The following is a 21421-nucleotide window of genomic DNA, read 5'->3' on the forward strand; positions in this document are numbered from 1 at the left end:
CAACCCATTTTAGGGGCACTTTCGACTTCTAAGTATGACCCACACAGTTATAAACGTCCATTTTCTATTGGAAATGTGCCAGAAGAGAGCACGAAATAGTTTCACAGACCATGAATCCGTCTAAGCCGCGGACTGCTTTCATTGCAGTACATCATCCACCCCCGTCTGCTGAGGTTGCTCCATCCTCAACAGGTAACTGGCGAAAGATAACCCGGAAAAACATGTCAAAGTTACCATAGTAACAGTTGTTTGGTTTCCGGTCTGTGCTTCGGCATTGCTTTTCACTGAGAACACTTGCAGTGTCGGCGTGTGGAAGGGTGAGCTTATTTCTAGTGTTGCTTTTTATATTTTGTTGAGTAACATGGTGTAATAGGGGGAGTCCATTCAGTTTTCATACATGGTGCAGTTAGGATGATCTGCCAGAGGCAATGCTCCATACCAGGAGAGTGGGATGCATTGTAAACCTCTCACAACAGATTGTGCTCGCTTTCAGGAGCGAACTTGCATCATGTTTATATAGTCCAGCCCCCGGCATCTTGTGCGGCGAGTATCTTGTGCTAATGTTACATCACGTACAGTAACACGAAGTCATGTATTAAGCATTAAGGAGCTCCACAGAAAAATGGGAGATCTGCTGAAACTTGTCCAGCGTTATCTACTTTTAGGGCTGTTGCTACCTTTAGTACAGGTCCCCACTTAAATATGTATTATTGTACACACAACATTAACATAAAAATATTTTCCTCCAATTGTCTCTGCTAATTTTTCATGCGTGTGTGTGTGTACGTATGTGTGTGTGGTGTGCTGTTGGCTGTTTTTGACCTTGTACTCTGGCTGCACAACACTCACTTTCTGTATCACCCTAGCCATCATTGTTTTTCATTTTTCCATTTATTTCTGTAAGATTTTGCTCTGTCACCAATACCCCCCTTCCCCTGCCTTTTTGATCTCTTCATAATACTTGGCTCTAAGTATTTTTGCTGGTCCATAATGTATCCATTATTAAACTAGGTTCTTACCTAATTCTGCACTTTTTGAAACTTTCTGAAACTGAGCCCTACCCCAAAAACATTACTTTTTGTGTTCCCTAGGTAAGAATATTGGTAAAGTTATACTTGAATTCTGCTATGTCCCTCCCTGTTCCACTTCCTTCCTCATCTAACTCTACTTGTCTTTCACTTACATGATCCCTGCCTGTTTGTCTTGCTTCTCTTTTTCTATTGTCTCCTCTTCTGTCTCTCCTAAATAACTATTGTCTCTGACTATCATCCACATCTTGTTTCTTAACTTCGTATTCTGTTTAGTCATGCTCCTTGAAGAGAAGCCACAAGTTATCTTTGCTCCCCAAGATGATCCTGGAGAAACATATGTCTCAATCATGCCTGATTGTGATACAACTGGTTCAGATCTTTTAAGTTAAGGAAATGTTCAGAGGTAGAGATAACTTCATTATACTAAAGACCAGTGGAATAGTGAGGCCATGTGATAACAAGGTCAAAGGGATGGTTATGAAAATGAGTATAAGAGGGCTACCTGCATTTCTCATTTGATCCTGGTCCCAAGGCCTTCAATCACATGCACCCATTTAACAAAAAAATTGTATTGAGTGTGCATGTTTCATAGCGCCACCTGCAGTACAATAATAGATAATGCAAAGAAACATATGTAAAATAAATTCTGTGGAATTGTGTGTCAGTGCCCTCTGAAAGCTTTTGTTTTTATTTAGTTTGTTTTTACAATACTAGACCTTAAGCTCTTCAGTACTGAGTTCACTTAAAACACAAGCAGTCTGAGGTTAAGAGAGGATTAGTATCAAATTAAAAGAGAACGTACAATGTGATTTTTAAACCTTCCTGCAGTTTGGGAAAGAACTTAGTGCTCATTTGAGTAGAGCTGTTAGTTTTCGACTCTACTTCTGTAAGCAGACAGTGCAGTATCTAACATACATGCTGAGCAATGTTAGTATTAAGTAACTGAGGGAGATTGAAAACTCTGGGTATGAAATTTCTAGATGTGCATCTTCAGGTTACCACTTAAAACCTGTATATGATGGCTCCACCTGAAATAAAACAATTGATCCATATTTCAGTGGATGGACAATATTTTAAAGATTGATTCTGTTTATTTTATTGTAATGTGATTATTAAGAAGGCATGATTATTTTGGATGGAATCATGTTTTTCAGAAAAATGAGTCTACATGCAAATCAAAACTAGATGTATTTAAGTTTGATATGAAACACTATAGTAAATGGTTATCAGTTCCTTTCAAAACTCCTGCTGAAATGCCACAGTGTTACTTCTCATGGCAGGTTTACACTCCAGCAATTGTTACATCTGCTTTGTTACAGACTTAAATATTTACATTCAGATTTTTTTTTAATTCCTATTCTCCCAACATATTACCAACAGTGTATTTTGTCATCCACTAAAGCCTATGTGTAGTCTTCACCTTCACTTCACGGGGAACCATGAAGATGTGAATTTTTTTTTAGATATGTGGCAGGCCTGCCTCTTTTTTGCTTTGCTGCTGCTTGTAAGGGAGCATTCTGTTGGAGCAGGACATTATATCTGGGATCTAGGTGGAAACTATTACTCAAGCACCAATCAACACTAAGATTCAAATCTTGATTGCCTCAACTAGTACTCAGTGCTTTTTTATCTATTAGGCTCAGGAAGCAATTCAAGTGATTATGACAATCATTTGAATTGTTTTTTTGGCATATATTTTTAACATTTAATCCTATATAAAGCAGGCATGCTTTTAACTGCTTGGAACTGGGAGTTAAAAACGGTACCTTCTGGATATGAGCAAGTACAAAAGTGAGAAATGAAATTAAGGAAGTTCTATCATGTACAGAGGTCACATTCTCTAATAATAATCTTGACTGAAGATTTCAATTTTGCAGACTGCCGGAAGTAATATTAGGACTTAACAGCCTGATTTGATGCAAAGAAGGCCAATGAAGCCCAAAGAGGAGAAGCTAGATAAGTAGATAACTTATATATGACCAAATTGGTCAGGTTCCCAGTGCTAGCTTGGGGTGTGCTCACAGAAGTCCCTTTTAAGGTGCAAAGTCGGCCCCACAGAATTGTGAAAGCCTGCTTCTTTAGATGCGGCCTGTGGCTGGCACAGCCGGCAGGATGAATGAAAAGCCCGGTGGTTACTTTGGCCATATATCATTGAATGCCACTGCATATATCCTGGGTCATTTATGTGCTATGCAGCTTGGAATGGAAACTCTGGAGTTTGCACACAATGCTATAAGTCCCCGAATTTTGATCACCATTTATTTTTATGAATAATACTAAGGCATGGTAACATGCAAACTATCAAGCCAGAATAATATGTACAACTTGAATAGGAACTTGAAAGTAGCAATATTCCCATGTGCCTGCTGTTACAGATGTGGAAGGTGCAGTCAATAATGTTTTAATGAGAAGCTGCAGGCACTTAACAGACAGGACATGTTACAACAACGTGGCAGTGGAGGAAGTGAATGTTTAAGCTGGAAGGTGGCTTACAGTTAAATGGGTTGTTTTTGTCCAGATATGATATTGAGCTTCTTGAGTGCTATTAGAACTACACTTGTCAGGACACATGAGGAGTTTGCATCACACTCTAAATGTGCCTTGTAGTTAGATGGTGCAAAAGCTTTGAGCCAGATATTCCATCCTTTTGCCTGCTCTTGCAGCCACATGATGACTGTATTTATGTGGCTGGTCCACTTTATAAGGTTTTGAGAAAAGGTGATGACTTTTTCCCCACCCCCACTCTACCCTCCTGTAATCCTGGATATTGACATTGGGAGTTTTGACAATGGCAGTTCATTAACATTTAAAAAAAATAGGAGCAGGAATAAGCTATCTGTCCCTTTAAGCCTACTTTGCCATTCTTCAAAATCAGAGCTGATCTTCTACCTTGGCTCCATTCTCCCGAAGCCTCCCCATATCTCTTAATTCCCTTAACATCCAGAAATCTCTGAATTTCTGTTTTGAATTAATTCAGTGACTAAATCACCACAACTTCTAAGGTAGAGAATTCTAGAGATTCATCTTTGGAACCATGAATGCAGACAATGGTTGCCTGCACTTGTGGGAGGCCGGTATTGCTGGCATATCCTAGTGCCTAAGAAGCCACCAGCTTCTCACTAAAATCAAAGTAGATGAATTCACTTATTTTCTTATACATGACCTCTTTGATGCTGTGGTGAGCAGAAAATTATGAAAAATAGTCAAGATCATATATAGTCATTTGAAAAGATCTTGAGGCAGGGAAGATGGGAGTCAATGTGATCTTAACCTTCACAGAGAGAATACTCTGGGCACATAAGTATTTCTGTAAGTCATCTGCATGATGTCACCTATCTTGGTGATGACCTGGAAAACCTATGCCTAGGAAAGCTTTATTCATCAGAAAGATCAAGCCAGTATGTGGTTTTTCTGATGACTCTGAGAGAAGGCATGCCATGAATAACCACGCATGGCCGTAACAGTGCTTCCAGTAATAGAGTGTCACCATTGTGGCATCCATGGATTGAGTATCCCATCAATTAAATAATTGTGAAAGAAATCCCCTGTTAGTTTAAACTCTTTGGGTCAATTTTGTAGCTACCCATTTCTGACAACAGCAGAATGTCCCTTTAAATAATGAAAAAAGCAACAAATGCACAATGTGCTCCTAATTACACTGAGATTGTACCACAATTGTCATGGAGTGGAGCTTTGAACTCCAAATTATGTCTGTAAGGATGAAAATGTGCAGTCAGTTGGTGCGTTCCCATTTTTGAGATGCAATCTAATTGAAATGACGAACTTCAGAAGAATTCTATACAAGGTGGATATTTCCTTGTTGGGATGCCTAGAACCAGGTAGTACAGTATCAATAAAACGATTGGCCATTTAGGACAGAGATGAGAGGAAATTGCTTTATACAAGGTAGAAAACCTTTTGAATTCACTACCCAAGGTTGCTGAGTATATTCATGACAGAGATCTGTACATTTTTAGATATTAAGGAAATCAAGGGATACGGAGTTAGTGCAGGAAAGTGGCTCTGAGGTAAAAAAAAATCTGCTGCGATCTGTTCAAATGGCGTAACAGGCACAGAGAACTGAATTGTGTGCTCCTGTTCTTATATTACAAATTTTGAAGTTTTCTGAATTGACTGAGCTGGTCACATTCAGTCTTCCAAGTTAATATATAAGCCTTGAAAATTAAGAACAGCAGACATTATCAGATATATCGATCTTATTCTACATTACAAAATCATTACCCCAGTCCTGACACCAAGCGGATGAAGGCATAGTGAACCAAATGAATGTGAAAACAGGAAGTAGATACAGTCACAGGGCCTCAAGCATTTTAAAAGTACAACTGATGTGGCTTTGTTCACAAATGTTGGATTTTGCAGTCGGGGCAAACAAAGACACCAACTTTTCATAGCACTTACAGTTGTTTACAGACTTTCTTATGGATTTTTAATGATTAGAAAGTAACTTCAGCACAGCACCCTCTTTAGGGGATCTGCAAATTGGATGAACAGCAGAAGTAATTTTGAAAATCTTTAACAACCAAGCTGACAAATCCTTGCTGAGGCATGCAGAATTTGAGGTATGCCAGTTCTCACTCCAGTGCACACAATTTACTGGCAAATCATAAAAATCTAATAAAGAGAGGCAAAATAAGATGGAATTCAGAATAAAAGAGGTGAAAGACAAAGATTTAAAAATGGATTTAAAAAATTGGAGACACAGGAGACTATAGATGCTGGAATCAGGAGCAAAAAAATGAGCTGCTGGAGAATCTCAGCAGGACATACAGCATCTGTGGAGGGAAACAGACAATCAACATTTCAGGTCTTCACCCTGCATCTAGGTTGGGGTGGGGTAAGAGCTGCCAAGCAATAGGTGGATCTAGGTGAGGAGAGGTTGATTGGCAGATGGAGCCAGGTGGGGATAGGGGACCCAGATGGAGTAGGTGGGGAAGGGTAAAGAAACTGGGCGATAAGTGCTTGGTGGGGGAGGGGGTGGATGAGGGGGTTGGTTTGGAAAGGAGAGTGTGAGAGAGAGGACCTGGGTAAATCAGGAGAGAGAAAGGAACAGAGGGGGAGCAGGTTACTTGAAATTGGGGAATTTAATGTTCATGCCTAGACTACTCAGGCGGAATATAAGGTGCTGTTCTAGTTTGCGTTTGGCCTCACCCTGGCATTGGAGGAGGCTGAGGACAGACAGGATGGTGTGGGAATGGGAAAGGGAATTAAAATGGCTTGCAACTGGAAGCTCCAGATGGCCATTGTGACAGAGCGCAGGCGCTCAGCTAAGCGGTCACCTAGTCTGCGCTTGGTCTCACCAATTTAGAGGAAGCCACATTGAGAGCACCGAATGCAATAGGGATTCCTATTTTGTTTTTAACATTTAGAGAACATTTTTTTTAAATGAGGCTTCTTGTATAATAAAAAATTACTGCTGTAAGTAGTCAGCAGGTGAAGCAGCGTCTGTGAAGAGAGGGTAATAGAATTAACATTTTAGATTGATGATCTTTAACCAGAATTTAGAAAATTTAGAGGTTATAAGTTGTGGAGGAGAGAATAGAGGTAGAGAGAACCAAGGGAATGCCTGTGATTGAATGGAAAGCCAGAAAGAGTGAATAACACAAGTGCTGCTGTCAGCTGTAAAGATCTTGGTAAAGCTCTCTGGAGTGGGTGTAAGGAGGAGGAGATGAACTAAATCTAAAATACCAAAACAGAGAAGATTTAAAAAGAACAAGATGCAAGAGTGGAATAAATGATTATCTGAATCTGTTGATTATGCTAAATCCCAAAGGCTAAGATGTGCCAAGTAAGAAGATGAAGTGCTGTTCCTCTAGCTTATGTTGGGTTTTCTCTGGAGCAGTGAAGGAAGCCAAAGGCACAGTGGTCAGAATGGAAATGGGATGGAGAATTAAAGTGGAACTGGAAACTCAGGGTCACTCTTGCATAAGTGTTGTTTTTGGTGCAAAGATCACTTGGTAGTAATTAAGATTCTTTAAAAGCAAAATTACTTGCATTGGCACTGGCAAGCCCCAGCTTACTCCGAGGTAAGTAGTTATTTATCATGTATGCAGTACAACTTCATAGCCTTCTATGTCTTTCAATGGCTAATCTCTCTGAAAGAAACTACTATTACAAAGCCACTCAAGGTGTTAGCAACTTCAATAACAACTACCTGGTTTCCCTTTTTAACTGTGCATATGCATGTACTGGAAGTTGATAACAGATTTACATTTTGGTGGTGCTGATTGCTTCACTGTTACTTTTAATGCAAAATCTAGCCCAATGAGTTAATCTACTATTTTGTGTGACAGCACAGATATTCTACACTACCTATGTGAAATGTAAATTGGACCCAGTTAAAGCTATTTTGTTGTTTGAGTAAAAGAAAGGGCAGTATATTGATAATGCCCTATAAACAAATTAATAACATCAGCCTGACACTCCACAGCCTTTCCGCCCATTTCTTTCCATTACTCCACTACAGAATCCAGGAGGAAGCAACATGGGTTGTGTTATATGTCCTTGCTCTTTCTTGTATTTTCTGGTCTGCCTCATACAAGATACTTATAAACATGAATTAGAAGCAGTAATAGAGCATTCTGCCCTTCAGCCTGCTCCACCATTAATTAAGATCATGGCTGATTTTATTGCAACTTCACATTCTGGTCTACCCATGGTAACCTTTTAAACCCTTGCTTATTAAAACTCTCTCCGCCTCTCTTAAAAATATTCAAGGACTTTGTTTCCACCAGCTTTTGACTTGGATTCTCTGAGATAAGAAATTTTGCGTTACCTGTCCTAAATGGGTGACCACCAATTTTTAAACAGTGACCACATTCTAGATTCTCCAACAAGAGGGGTGTATGCTCTATATGCACCCTGTCGATACCCCTGTATGTTTAAATCATGTCCCTGCTCGCTCTTCTAAACTCCAGCAGATATAAGCCTAGCCTGCTCAACCTTTCCTGTGCAGATAATGAGCCCATTCCAAGTATTAATCTAGTAAACATTCTCTGAACTGCTTCCAATGCATTAACATCCCTAATTAAGGAGAACAATACTGTACACAGTATTCTAGATGGGAGTTCTTCATTCCTAATATTACTTAAGCAAAAGCTCCAACTTTTGTATTCGGTTCCCATTGGAATAAATGATTAAAATCTGTAAGCTTTTCTAATTGCTTAGTGTACATGCATATTCTCCTTTTGCGATTCATTCTCTAGGACACCTAGCTCCCTCTGCATCTCAGTACTCTGCAATCTCTCACCAATTAGATAATGTTTTTTTTTATTTTTCCAGCTAAAATAGACAATTACTCATTTTCGCACTTTGTACTCCATTTGCCATTAAGTAAGTCTACCTACTTAACCCATCTTTATTCCTTCCTGATGTCCTCCTCACAGTTTACTTTTAACCTATCGATCTGTTGTCAGCAAATGTAGCAACCACACCTTCGATGTCTTCATCCAAGTCATTTATATAAACTGTAAAAGGTTGAGGTCCCAACACCTATCTCCTGTGGCATTGTCACTCATTAAATCTTGCCAATCAGGAAAAAAAACATTTATGCCAACACTTTTTTTGTTCACCAGCCTTTCTTCTGTTCATACCACATATGTTACCTCCTGTACTGTGAAATTTTATTTTCCGCAGTAACTTTTGATATGGCACCTTATCAAATCTCTTCTGAGAATTTCAGTATCATGCAACCATTCCCTTTATTCACAGCAAACTTGTACTTCTTCAATAAATTAGTTAAACGTGATTTCCTTTTCATGAAACCATGCTGACTTTGCCTGGTTACCCAGAATTTTTCAAAGCACCCTTCCACAGCATGTTTAATAACAGCTGCTAACATTTTCCTTATGATAGATATTAAGATAAGATTATTTATTAGTCACATGTATGTCGAAACACACAGTGAAATGCGTCTTTTTTGCATTACTGAGAATGTGCTGGGGGCAGCTCACAAATGTCGCCATTCTTCCGGTGTCAACATAGCATGCCCACAGCTCCTAATCCGTACGTCTTTAGAATGTGGGAGGAAACCGGAGCACCGGGAGGAAACCCACGCAGACATGGGGAGAAGCTAACTGACCTATAGTTTCCTGGTTTCTGTCTCCCTCCCTTTTTGAATAAAGGAGTTACAGTTGCTATTTTCCATGCTTATGGAACCTTTGCCAAATGGAGGAGTTTTGAAAAATAAAACCAATGCATCAGCCATCTCAGTAGCCGCTTGTTTTAAAGTCCTAGGATGAAGACGATCAGGACCCAGGCACTGTCACCCCACAGCTCAAACAATTTGCTTACTACTACTTAACCGGTGATTAAATTTTCCTGAATGCCTCACCCCCTTTCAGTTCCTGATTTACAGCTATTTCTGGGATGTTACTTGTATATTCCATTGAGATGAACACTGCAAAATGCTATTAAATTCATTTGCCATTACCTTGCTTCCCATTATTAACTCCCCAGATTCAGTTTCTGTAGGACCAATGCTCACTATTTTAATTCTTTTTCTAAATATCTTTAGAAACTCTTCTTATCTGTTTTTTTATAAAATAAACTGGAATAGTCATTTACGTTTCATTGAGATCGCCTCCCATTTTTCTAAACATGAGAATAGAGAATAGACCCAGTCTGGTTACTCACTCCTTGCAAAATATCTCTTTCCCTAGGTTGGGAGACCTGACTTGTACAAGGTATTCCAGATATTGTCTCAGCAGAACCTACATTGTTCCAATAAAACATTTTTAATCTTGTACTCAAAATCTCATGCAATAAAGGCCAACAGTCCTAATTGCACATTAACTTTCAGTGATTCATCTACAATGCATCTGGATCCCTCTGAACACAAAATCCTGGGGATTTATTGGTATTCAGTCCCATTAATTTCTCCAGATGGTTTTTAAACTAATGCCAGTTTCTCCCAGTTTCTCATTCTGGACCTGTTGTCTGTCACCATTTTTTGCAAAATGGAGACAAAAGACTGCAGATGCTGGAATCTGGAGCAACACACAAAAAGCTGGAGGAGCTCATCGGGCAGGCAGCATCTGAAGGGTCTCAACCCAAAACATCGACCGTTCATTTCCTTCCATAAATGCTGCATAACTTGCTGAGTTTCTCCAGCTTTTTGCGTGTTGCACCATTTTTTGCAAGATCTCCTGAGTCTTCCATGAAGACAAATTTAAAAAAAAATCTGTTAAATTTCCCTGCCATTTCCTAATTCCCCACTATAATTTTCCCTGCCTTAATGTATATGAGACTTACACTGACTTTTGCTAATCTTTTTTTCTGTTTACATACCTGTTACAGTCTTCTTATGTTCCGTGCCTGATTACTCATGCATTCTATTTTCTCTTTCTTTATCAAAGCCTTTGCTGAATTCTGAGATTTTTGAAGAGCTCAGATTAACTGTAAGGTTAGGGGAGGGAGGGGAGGGGGGTTTCTTTTAACTTTTAGTCTTTTCCTTTGATCTAATGCTATCCTTAACTTCTGTTTTTAGCCAAAGCTGGACAACTTTTTTTTTGGCTTGCAAGGATGTAGGATTGTTATAAACTTTGTATTAATTCTTTAAATGATAGCAATTGCTTGTTCACTGTCATACTTTTTAACGTAGTTTCACAATCTATTTTAGCCATTTCATACCTCAATAGTTTGCTTCATTTAGATTTAAGACCCTGGTTTCAGATTGAATAAAATCACATGCAATCTTTATATAAAATTCTGTCAAATCAGGGTACTCTTCCTGAAATAGTATTGACAACCAGATTTTAATTAACTCTTACTCATTGCACAGTACAACCCAAAACAGGCTGTCCTCTTATTAGCTCTTTGGACATATTGATCCAGAAAATCCTCTTCAGTTTACACATACTTTATTAAATATTATAAGTGCATTCATATTAATAATAGGAATTATCATGTCAGAATAATTGAAACAATATTTCACTAACAGCAGCCAATTACAGGGTAAAAGAACAAATGTCACTTAGTTGCAATTCTTCATTTCGGACCTAATACCTAGTTAGACTTTTCAGTTATTTGCTTATGGGTACAGAAGGGAAATAAAATTAAAAGAGAAAAGTAAGGTGCCAATTAATAACATCACCAGAGTTTTTTCACACTCATTTAAAGATATCATCTTTAGAGTTTATTCCTAACAAAAATTGCAAATAAAACAAAATATCCTGGAAAATTCAGGCAGGTCAGCCAGCATCTATCTAGATGATGTGTATCAACATTTCGGGTTGATGACCTTTCATCAGAATTTATGATGAAATTAACTAAATTGTGAGCTTCCGAAAGGGCACTTCATTATCAAATATCAATAGAAAATCTTGGAAATACTCAGTAGATATTGGGGAGAAAAAAACGGATTAAGTTTTAGGTGGATGATCTTCAATCAGCACTGGGAGAAGTACGAGGCAAACAGGTTTAAAATGCTGAGAGAGGGAGTCTGGAGGAGAAAACAAAAGGGAAAGACTGATAGGTGAATGGCAAGAGAGATTAAATGAAAAAAGAGATGATAATGCAATGCAGAGGAGGGTAGTAATGGGATATGTAGATACAAAAAGTCAGTTTGGAGGAGCTGTAAATATGTGATACAGGGTCTCAACCCAAAACATTGACAATTCCTTTTCCCCCCACAGATGATGCTCAACCCGCTGAGTTCCTCCAGCAGTTTGCTTTCCGCTGTAAATAGGTGAAGCTTATATGAAATTACCAAAGGAAAGTATTGTGGATGTTGGAAATTTTAAATGCCAAAGGTCCCCTCAGGCTAATTTTGTTTTTTTATTCATTTCATTACAGAATGTAGAAAAAGTTGATCAAATAAAATGTCTCAGAAGGAAGCCAAAGATTCCAATCCTCCTAATATTGAAAATAAATCCATATCAAGTAAAAAGAAAACAGCTCCGAAGCAGCGCAATGCCAAAGAGACATCAAATTCACAAAAACACCTAAAGAGAACAGATTTCATTTTGCTAGGATCAAATGTACCTCTTGATTGCCATCAAGAATTAGAAAAGAAAAAGCAGCAAATTCTTATTGGGCAGCTAAGAGCTGCTGAATCACATAACAAGATACAGGACATGAGATTCCGTTACCAAACAATGAGAGTAAGTTGGTCATCATAAGAAGTAATTGAAGTCCATTTTTTGATCATTGTTTGATCGTGTGAAGATCAAAAAATGACTCCATTACATAGATCATCTTGTGACTTATGAAGATTGTCAAGTGTTGAATGCCAGAAGCGTTCTAGCCAATTGCAAAGGGTGTGAAGGGTGTCATAATTTAATTGATGTAAGATTACATTTGATATTAAAACCTCCAATCAAAACATAGGCTCTAATCTATGAATGCCTTAGGCTGGGATGCACAGTGATAAGGAGACAAGGATTTTAACCATATCCAGCAGAAGTTCAATGGGCAAATATTTAAAATGACCCTGGTTATTTATCATATAATTTCCTCATAAGAACAAATGAACATAAAGAGCAGGAGAAGGACATCCATCCTTTGAATCTGCTCCACCATTCATTTAGATCATGGCTGATCTATCTGAGAGCCATTTTCCAGCATTATCACCCATATCCTTTGATTTCCCCAAAACCTATTGATCTCTGTTTTGAATGAACAAAACAACTGAGCCACAACAGCCCACCAAAGGTTCACTAACCTCTGAATAAAGAAATTTCCACACTTCAATCCTAAATGGCCAGTTCCTTGTTGTGAAACCTGGTCCCGGGCACCCCAACTAGAGAAAATATCCTCCCTTTACTTAGCCTGTAAAGTCCTTAAAAAAACATTTATACATTTCTATGTGATCTCCTCCCATTCTTCCAGAGAATACAGTCAGCGGTTACTCTGTCTCTGCTTGTACAGCAAACCCAAATACATAATTTCTGTGGCAAGGTGACCAAAGTTGTAGACAGTACTCCTAGTGGAATCTCACCATGGCCCGATACAATTGCAGTTAGCCCTCCTTGCTCCTGTTTTCCTGTATTCAAATCCTCTCCTAATAAATTACTAACATTACCATTTGTCTTAATCACTTGCTGCACCTGCACATTGGCCTTAAGTAATTTGTATGCAAGCATTCCCAGGTCCCTTTGAACATCAATGCCACCATTTCTGCCAGTTAACAAAAACTTAATTTTTTTTTGTTTATGTAGCCAAAGGTAATCTATGATTTGTCCACATTGTATTTCACCTGCCATATTCTTGTCCATTCAATCAGCTTGTCCATATACCTTGAAGCCTCTTTACATCTTCTTCTGCACTCAATCCCTCCTAGTTCAGTATCATCAGCAGATTTGGAAATCTGCCATTTGGTCCCCTCAGCCAAATCATTGATAGAGATTGTCAAAGTCTGGGGCCTAAGCACTAATCCATATGGTACCCTAGTAGTAGCAGCCTGCCAACCATGAGTGATTGTTTATTCCCACTCTCTGCTTTCTGTCCAATAACCAATTCTCAATCCATGTCAATATATTATCTTGTTGATCAGCCTTGTTGATCAGCCTCCGATGTGGGACCTTATCGAACACCTTCCTAAATTCATCACTTCCACTATTTTATTGATCACATCCTCAGTTCCACCATGTTGGCTTTGCTCAATCATCTTATTCATTTCAAGGTGTTCTGTTCTTACATCCTTCATTACAGATTCAAGCAGTTTCCCTATCAATAATTGTACCTTCCTGTTTTCTCTCTCTCTCCTTTCTAAAATAGTGGAGTCGCATTTCCCATCTTCATTTAGACGTAAGACCCCAGTTTTGCATTAAGTTTGAAAGTGATGTAGTTCAATGTTAAGGTCATTCTTCCCCAATGGCCTCTTGACGACAAGATTAACCCTTGCTCACTGTACAGTATGAAATCCAAAATACTGTTTCCTTGGTTAATTCCTTTGTGTATTGTTAGTTCCTCCCTTGTTAATAGTGCTCCATTGTTAATATCCCTTTTCCCTTTTGCCCTTTTCTGAATGCAAATATCCAGGAATATTTAGTTCCCAGCTTTATTCACCTTGCAACCACATTTTTGAAACGGCATTAAGATTATGCTTGTTTACTTCTATTTGTGCCAATAACTCATCTTCCTTGCTGTGCCTGCTGTGAATGTTCAGGTACAGGGCCTTTAGGTTTTTTAACAATTGTTCTGTACCTTGACCCTCTTTGATGCTTTACTTTGCTTTTGCCATTTATTTATGTTGCTTACTCCCTTTCTAATTTCCACTTCCTTTCATTCCTTCCTAAATTCAGTTTAGAGATTAGAGATTCCCATTTGCTCTCTGCTTTGCGCTAATCCTGATTTTAACTTGATTTTCTGAGCATGTGACAAAGATATCAGCCCAAAGCCAATGACATCATTTTATTTTTAAATATGGGTTTGGGGACCAAATGACAACATTGTGATATGATTGCAATTTTAATTGCAGCTCAATTTGGAAAGTACTGAGGTTTTTGTATTAATTCAGTGTAATAAGAAGCTTCGGGAGCAGAAGGTTATTTTTTTGTACTTGAGACAGGAAAAGTGTGTGTCACACAAGGAGAATTTAGACCACCTATGTCCAGCTCCCCCACCTTTGTGAGAGGGCCCTAAATTCCCCTTCCATCATGTTGTAGCTTTTGCTGGCAAGCCTTTCTGTTGCCTGATGGTGACCAGCTGGCACCAGAAGTTCTCCTATTTATGGGATAACTACCACTGTTCACCTTTTAGTGGATACTAGATTGGCAACATGCAAATATGGCTCAGGAGTTAAATTCCTAATGATGGCTGTATTCAGTACTCCCCTCCTGAAACCTACTCCAAGTTAAAATTCTTCATTCGGTCTATACTATTTGTACCTCTCACCCATTTTCTTTACAGTCTCTGTTGGTTTATGATCTAATACACCCAGACACAGGGTCAGGAAAACTTAATGTTTCTTTCAGTGGGATTTCTATCCAAGTTACCAACCATCTGACAAAAATACATTTGAAGTAGGAAAGCCTCAAGGAAATTTTTGGATTCTGTTATGCCATCAAGTTCACATGAACTTTGAAAATTTGAGTAAGATTGCTCACTATGTATCTTTGAATTCATATTCTGTTTTAACTGATTGATTGAAGTATCCATTTACTATTGTGCATAATTATCATCTTTTGGCCGAGCCTGGAATTCCTTTGAGCATAGCAAATACTCTCTGTACAAGGAACTGAACTAGTTGAATAATTAGAAAAGATAACTGTTAGCAGAGAAAATGGAAACTTTGTGCTTGGGAAACCTAAAAAGTATTACATTTCCCAGCACTTGAAGTCTTAAGTACCAACATGTAAAACACAAAGTTCACATTGATGTTACTGAAGATCTTTGAGATTAAATAGATAGATTGTTCAAGTGGCAGGAAGAATTTTATTGGACATGTGGCTCTAAAATTCCTGATCCTTCTCATCCTGCCAGTTAATGGCAGGGTTAAAATTCATTTTGCACAGAATGGATGATAGTGCATTTTACACTCCCCCAGTTTTATTTTCGTTCTGTATTTTTCCATTCTTGTAAGTGAACAATTTTTATCAAAAGCAGATGAAAAATTTCAACAAAAAATATAAACTTGTTAAAAAAATCCACTTCTGTGAATAAAATATATTATGATAATAGTGATGCATTTCACTAATTTTAAGGCTATATCTTCAGTTATTAAGATATATAAACTCAGAGTACAGTACATGTTTTGGGAGTCTTGTGTTAATTAATTAGACACACAATATCTTGCATTTAGCATCAGACTATATATTAACTTTTCCAGTATATTCGCAACAATTTGCAGTTTATTTTACAATGCTGACTTTACAAAGTTGTATTTGATGCTATTCAGTATTTTTACATTCACAAAATCAACTTGTGCCTCTTGACAAAAATAAAGTTATCTTGCTTCATAGAAACTAACATAGGTGTTTTCTCATGTTAGGCTGAAGAAATAAATCTTTTAATATCATCTCAGCCAACAGCCAGAAGGGCTGTTCGATTGGAGGCTCTTCTTCCACCATATGAGGAACAAATTAACCTCAAGGATACTTTGAATAAACTGCAGGTGAGTTCTTGCACAAAAGTAGTGTAGGTATTTGTATATTGGTCTTGAAATTTTGTATGTAGACACTGTTCTACTGATGTGAGACGATAGGAGAGCCATCCCAAATCAGTGGAAATGTAGTGTAAACTATAGTTAAGACACAAGATTTCTGAAAGTTCATTGCCATTAACCCGAATCACACTTGAGTAGGCTCAGTGTCCTGTTGGTATCATTGCTGTGGTGGTCTCACAGAGCCAAGTGGTCCATAAGCAGCGCGCAGGTTTCACACCAAAACATGGGCCTTGCTCCTAAATCGCATCTCATGGTGCGAAAAGCCCTTCCACTGTCCCTATGCATCTCGGAAGATCAGGAACATTTAGAGAAATTTATTTACAGGATCAGAAAAACTTACCTTAATGTTTCTTTCACAGAGTTGAAATGCATTTAAGTAATTTAAAAAATTTATATAACATCTTAGTTATTAGTTATTCATTAAACATAATTAAAATAAGTGGAGGAAGAAAAGCAAACCACTTATTGTCCAGGCTAGTGACCCCATTCCAATGAATAGGGCCAAGCTCGGAACCACCTCTAGATTTGGTGGTGTTGTACAATGCACAGACTGGGAAGTCTGGACTGCACTGTCATGTGTACTGCAGCTAGCCAGCAGTTCCAGCTCATTATTCTTTGAAATCAGGAGTATTTTGTTTTCATTGACTCAAAAGAACCAACTGAATATCCTTCCACTGCCATGATTACTTTAGACCAATTTACCTCTTTTCCCCCAAAATTGCACAGGATTCTCGTGGAAAAGAGATGCACTAACAGTGAAGCACAATGGAACCATTCAGAGGAGCACTTGGAACGCTTTTTTTCTTGCTCTCAGATTATTACCGTAAGATTGGTTTATCATTCCCTGAACCTTCCAGCCAGTGGTCTGCTAATCACATTTTCTAGACGTTAAATTGGCCACTTCAAATTTTTCTGTGCTCTGCAAAGCAATGGAGATTGATTGAATAATAAATCTGCATCAAACGATTTAACTGACTATAAATCTAGAATAGCAGATTTCACTGGCAAATTGCAGCAAAATACCCACTCTTTTACATTGAACTGAAAGCCATCATTTAGTTCATCCACCGTACTGTGTCCAATACATTACCGTGAGGGTTGTTGCATTCCAGTCCTGAGCTTCAGGCTGTGGAGTGGAAGTTGTCCTTGTGTGGTTTGTTTGGACATGGAATAGTCATTGCACACTAGTGACCACATGGGCATTACAAACCAAGGTCTTTATCCAGTGAAAAGAGGGACCAAAACAACTGAAAACTGCTGCATGGGTATATATGCACTCACATAAATGGGACACACTTGCATCCATGTGTGCTTGGGCATAGGAGTCCTGCCCACTGCCTACCTCCTTGCTTCTTGGCCATGCTCCTCGCTATGCTTTGGCCCCCACCTTCAGCTGCACATCTAGGACCATTCCAGGCTCCCAGTTCAGATGGAACACCTATCCATGTTCCAGGCCCCTTGTTCCGGCCACATACTTGGCACATGTTCCTGATCACTGCTCTGGCTGCCCACCCAACCTCATTCCCAGTCCAAGGCTCCCTCTGATTCTGAACTTGTATCACAGAAAGAGAGAAAGATTTGAGGTTGTGAAGTCCTTGTTGGAAAAAATCCAACATCCCTACTGACTCCTGGGAATCTCTTTCCCATGATCACTCAACATGATGATTGAGCATTTTGGATGCAATGGAAAACCGATAGTCCACGAATTGGGAACACACAAGCCCTGCTTAAGCACCTAAAAGAGTGCCCTTCCTTGCAAACCACCCACCCATCTGCTCTGTCAGGCTCCATCTATTGAATTATTTCCATTTTCCACCTTGATCTCATCAGCCACCTCAGATCCAACAAAAACTCGAGTGGGAGTAAATCCTCAATTCTGAGGGACTCACTAAGAAGAAAGAGTACATTTCCATTTCAACACATTTAGCTTCAGTCTCATTTCCTGTGTGGGAAAGATCATTTTGGCATTGAAGATGGGTGCAGCAACTATATGGAAACTGATATTTGGTTTCATGTCCTGTAGTATATTTCCAGTTTGGGAATTGTGCATTCCCTTCTTCATTTTTATTGGGCTTCCACAAGGAGGAGACTAGACATTCTGAACGCAATCTAGGATGTTCCTCCACATTCGTAAGTCATGAGCCACAAGTTTTATTTTCCCCCAAGAAGGTGAAGCATTTCCTCTGTCCTCATAATCTCTTTCCATGATGGAGCTCAGACTAAAATGCATGTTATGGAGTTTGGTGTTTGGAACATGACTAATATGGCCCATCTGTCAGAGTCCACTTGATGTGACTAGAGCTTCGATACTGGGTACATTGACAACTGGAGAGCACACTGGCATTAGTTTGCTTATCCTACCACTGGATTTGGAAGGGTTTGTGGATGCAGTGTTGGTGATACTACTCCAGTACTTTAAGGAGCCTGCTATAGGGAGTCTGTCTCTGAACCATATAGAACATGGGAATCACTGTAAGCTGTATGCAGGGGTTGAGTCATTCTTCTGATGAAATGAGTGTTCACATATGACTGAAGTTGTGCCAATCCATTGGAGGCAGTGTTGAATTTCATCAACAATATCTACCTTCATTGAGAAGTGGAGATATGGAATATCTTCAGGTTCTCACTGTGAAAGCCAAGGTAGGGGAGATCTATGAATGGGAGAGAGAACACCAGGATGGGAGAAAGAGAGGAAGAGTGAGAGGCAAAGTGAGGAAGGGGAGCCCAGAGAAGGGGATGAAGGAAGGTGGCTGAATAGTAAGGTGCAAGGGAGAGAGTTTTGGAGAGTGACAGAGGAAAAGTGGAGATGCAGGAATGCAGAAGTTTGAGGGCGAGAGAGGAGGGTGGGTGAGGGAAGAGGTTAACGGAGGAGGCAATAGCATTGGGAAAGAATGCAGATGCCAGAACCTGCGTGTGAGAGAACAGGCATTTGCTTATGTGTCTACATATGTGTATATATCAATGTCCCTGCAGCAGAACCTGGTCTTCAGTAACTCTAAACCAAGACTTCACTCTGCCAGGCCACGTTGTATCTGGTATGCAACAATTATTGCACATTAAAAGAAATTGCTATGTGTAAAATTCTGAGGAAGTGGGTTTCATGTCTACGTTTATCTTATCAGCATGAGTCACTGAATCCAAGGTTCATCATTAGTAAATTGACTTTCATAATCCTTGTGACAAAGTTTCTTTTGCAATTGTTTTTACAGAGAAAAAGAGTAGAAGAAATTATGAGTGATGAAGCAGGGCTAACAATAAATCGAAACCTATGAAAGGCAATATATCATAACGTTTGCCCCAGTTCAAGAACATATGGGAACATCATTTGTAACATATTTGCTCTGAATAAAACTTTTTGAAGCTCAACAGTGACTTGATCATTTCTATATAAGGAAGAAAGGTGTGCAAAAATACGTTAATATATAATTATCAACAGAGTTCAAAATCAGTAGAAATTCATTGTTTTGTCCTTTTATTTGAATTTAGTTGATATCTTTTAAACATGCACTTTTAAGGTTGACCAATATCTGCATAACACAACCAAACCTTTCCAAACTTTGGAAGAACTGGAGAAATGATCATTGACCTGACAGTTAATTTGCTTTCATTTCAACACCAGCTCTTCTTGCTTCCCATCAAAAATTTGCATAAAATGTAATTTAATATTCTCACATTTTGGATCCAATTCAAAGATTTACAGAAGTTGGAAAATATGTTTTAATTTTTAATTCTGAATTTTAATCCCTCTACTTTAAAAATGTGTTATTTCTTTCAGTATCAAAATGAATCTAATGGAAAATAGAGATTATAATTGAAATGGTACATGTTCATAACTCGATTTTGTACATGGATATGAAATTTGTCTGTTTATTGTTTAAGTAAATGAGATTAGCAACATTAACAAAATATGAGACAAATTTCATACAGATTTGTTACTAATAATGCAGTTTAATTGCAAAGCATGAAAACCAAGATTTATTTCATAAATCGGAGACAGGAGAGACTGCAGATGCTGGAATTTGGAGCAACAAACAAGATGCTGGAGGAACTCAGCGAGGTAGACCTGAGTTCCTCCAACATATTGTTCGTTATTTTATTATTCGCCTGGCTGCCAGTGTATGCTTTCAAGTACTGAATCTCAGTTGCAGTAGAGAAGTAACAATATGTTTTAGGGGGAAAAAGGCAGATAATTGCAATGACTCACATCCAAACCAATGCAGTACTTGCTTAATACTACCACCTGACAATAGATCTTCCCTTCTCAGTGGTGAAATGGTCTGTGTCATTATATTATAGCTTCTTTACCAGACAAGTTGTAAGGACACTAATCGAAATTCTAAATGATAGAATTAGTAAAGAATAACAGACCTGACTTGTCTCCAGCAAAGTCAATTGCAGGGAAGTAGCCTGAATCTTTAACATCCTCATAAGAACAGCAAGAACAAGCATACCTCAATTTTTGCTTCTGTCAGTAGCATCTCATAGTGCTCTTGCCCATTCCAACACCACCAGCAGCAACAATCTCATTTTCAAAAGTTTTCTCCCCTTAATCCATTTATCATTCAAGTGATGATAATTCAATATTGCTTGGTTATTCAATTCAAACACTCAGTACAATATGAAATGGAAGATTGTAATAAGTTGTTTTTTTTTAACATAACTGGCCTGAGATTTCTGCAAAATATTACCCAAGTATAACTTTATGATTTGTTTCTGTACTATTATGAAATGTTGGAGTAAAACAATATTAAACATTATATAGCTAAAATTGGAATATTGTGGTGTTATTAATTTTACCAGTATGTTTTACTTCAAACAATAAATCATTAAATAGGTTTCCACAAATTCTCACATGACTCTGACATCAAGACCATTCTTTGTGCAGACAATTCATTAGGAATGTGTATCAATTCACATATCATAGGAGCAACTACCGAAGGAAGTATTGTTTCCGTCCTGCACTCTCCTTATGTAGAATAAGACCCATCTTTGCATGAAACATGGCTACCACTGTGTTGTGTGGCATTACCACTGCATTAAATTGGTTAGATTCAGAACAGATCTAGTATCTAAAATAGTGGGTAGCCTTGAACTGCAATGAGCCATTAGCGTGAAAAGAATTAGATAATTCTACCATTTATAACCTTGTGGCCCAGGGTATTCCTAACCCTAATGTTACCATCTCACTGGCAGGACAAACCTGTTCAAAGAAGGGTGCAGAACAGAATGTCAGGAGCAGGTGCACGTAAAAGTGATTTTCAAATCC

General features: G+C 38.5%; 1 protein-coding gene across 4 annotated transcripts; it reads left to right on the forward strand.

Moving 5' to 3' along the window:
* Positions 1 to 268: 268 nt before the first annotated feature.
* On the forward strand, positions 269 to 20883 carry LOC127578907 (protein LKAAEAR1-like). Of its 4 annotated transcripts, none has more exons than XR_007957587.1 (4): positions 269 to 317; positions 15982 to 16104; positions 16882 to 16978; positions 19365 to 20883. XR_007957587.1 is itself a non-coding variant. In XM_052031462.1 (3 exons), the coding sequence occupies exons 1-3, from the start codon at positions 11870 to 11872 to the stop codon at positions 19425 to 19427; spliced, it is 468 nt and encodes a 155-aa protein (XP_051887422.1). In that variant the 5' UTR covers positions 11857 to 11869; the 3' UTR covers positions 19428 to 20883. The 4 variants fall into 4 exon arrangements, 1 of the variants encoding a protein (XP_051887422.1); XR_007957586.1 differs by lacking the exon at positions 269 to 317 and adding an exon at positions 11857 to 12151; XR_007957588.1 differs by lacking the exon at positions 16882 to 16978.
* The last annotated feature ends 538 nt before the right edge of the window (positions 20884 to 21421 follow it).

Source organism: Pristis pectinata, chromosome 16 (genome assembly GCF_009764475.1).
Source record: "Pristis pectinata isolate sPriPec2 chromosome 16, sPriPec2.1.pri, whole genome shotgun sequence".
Taxonomy (NCBI): domain Eukaryota; kingdom Metazoa; phylum Chordata; class Chondrichthyes; order Rhinopristiformes; family Pristidae; genus Pristis; species Pristis pectinata.

Coding starts and splice junctions, on each gene's coding strand:
- LOC127578907 (XM_052031462.1), top strand. CDS start 11,870: ATGTCTCAGAAGGAAGCCAAAGATTCCAATCCTCCTAATATTGAAAAT. Junction 12,152..15,981: donor TCCGTTACCAAACAATGAGA/GTAAGTTGGTCA, acceptor TTCTCATGTTAG/GCTGAAGAAATAAATCTTTT. Junction 16,105..19,364: donor ATACTTTGAATAAACTGCAG/GTGAGTTCTTGC, acceptor TTGTTTTTACAG/AGAAAAAGAGTAGAAGAAAT.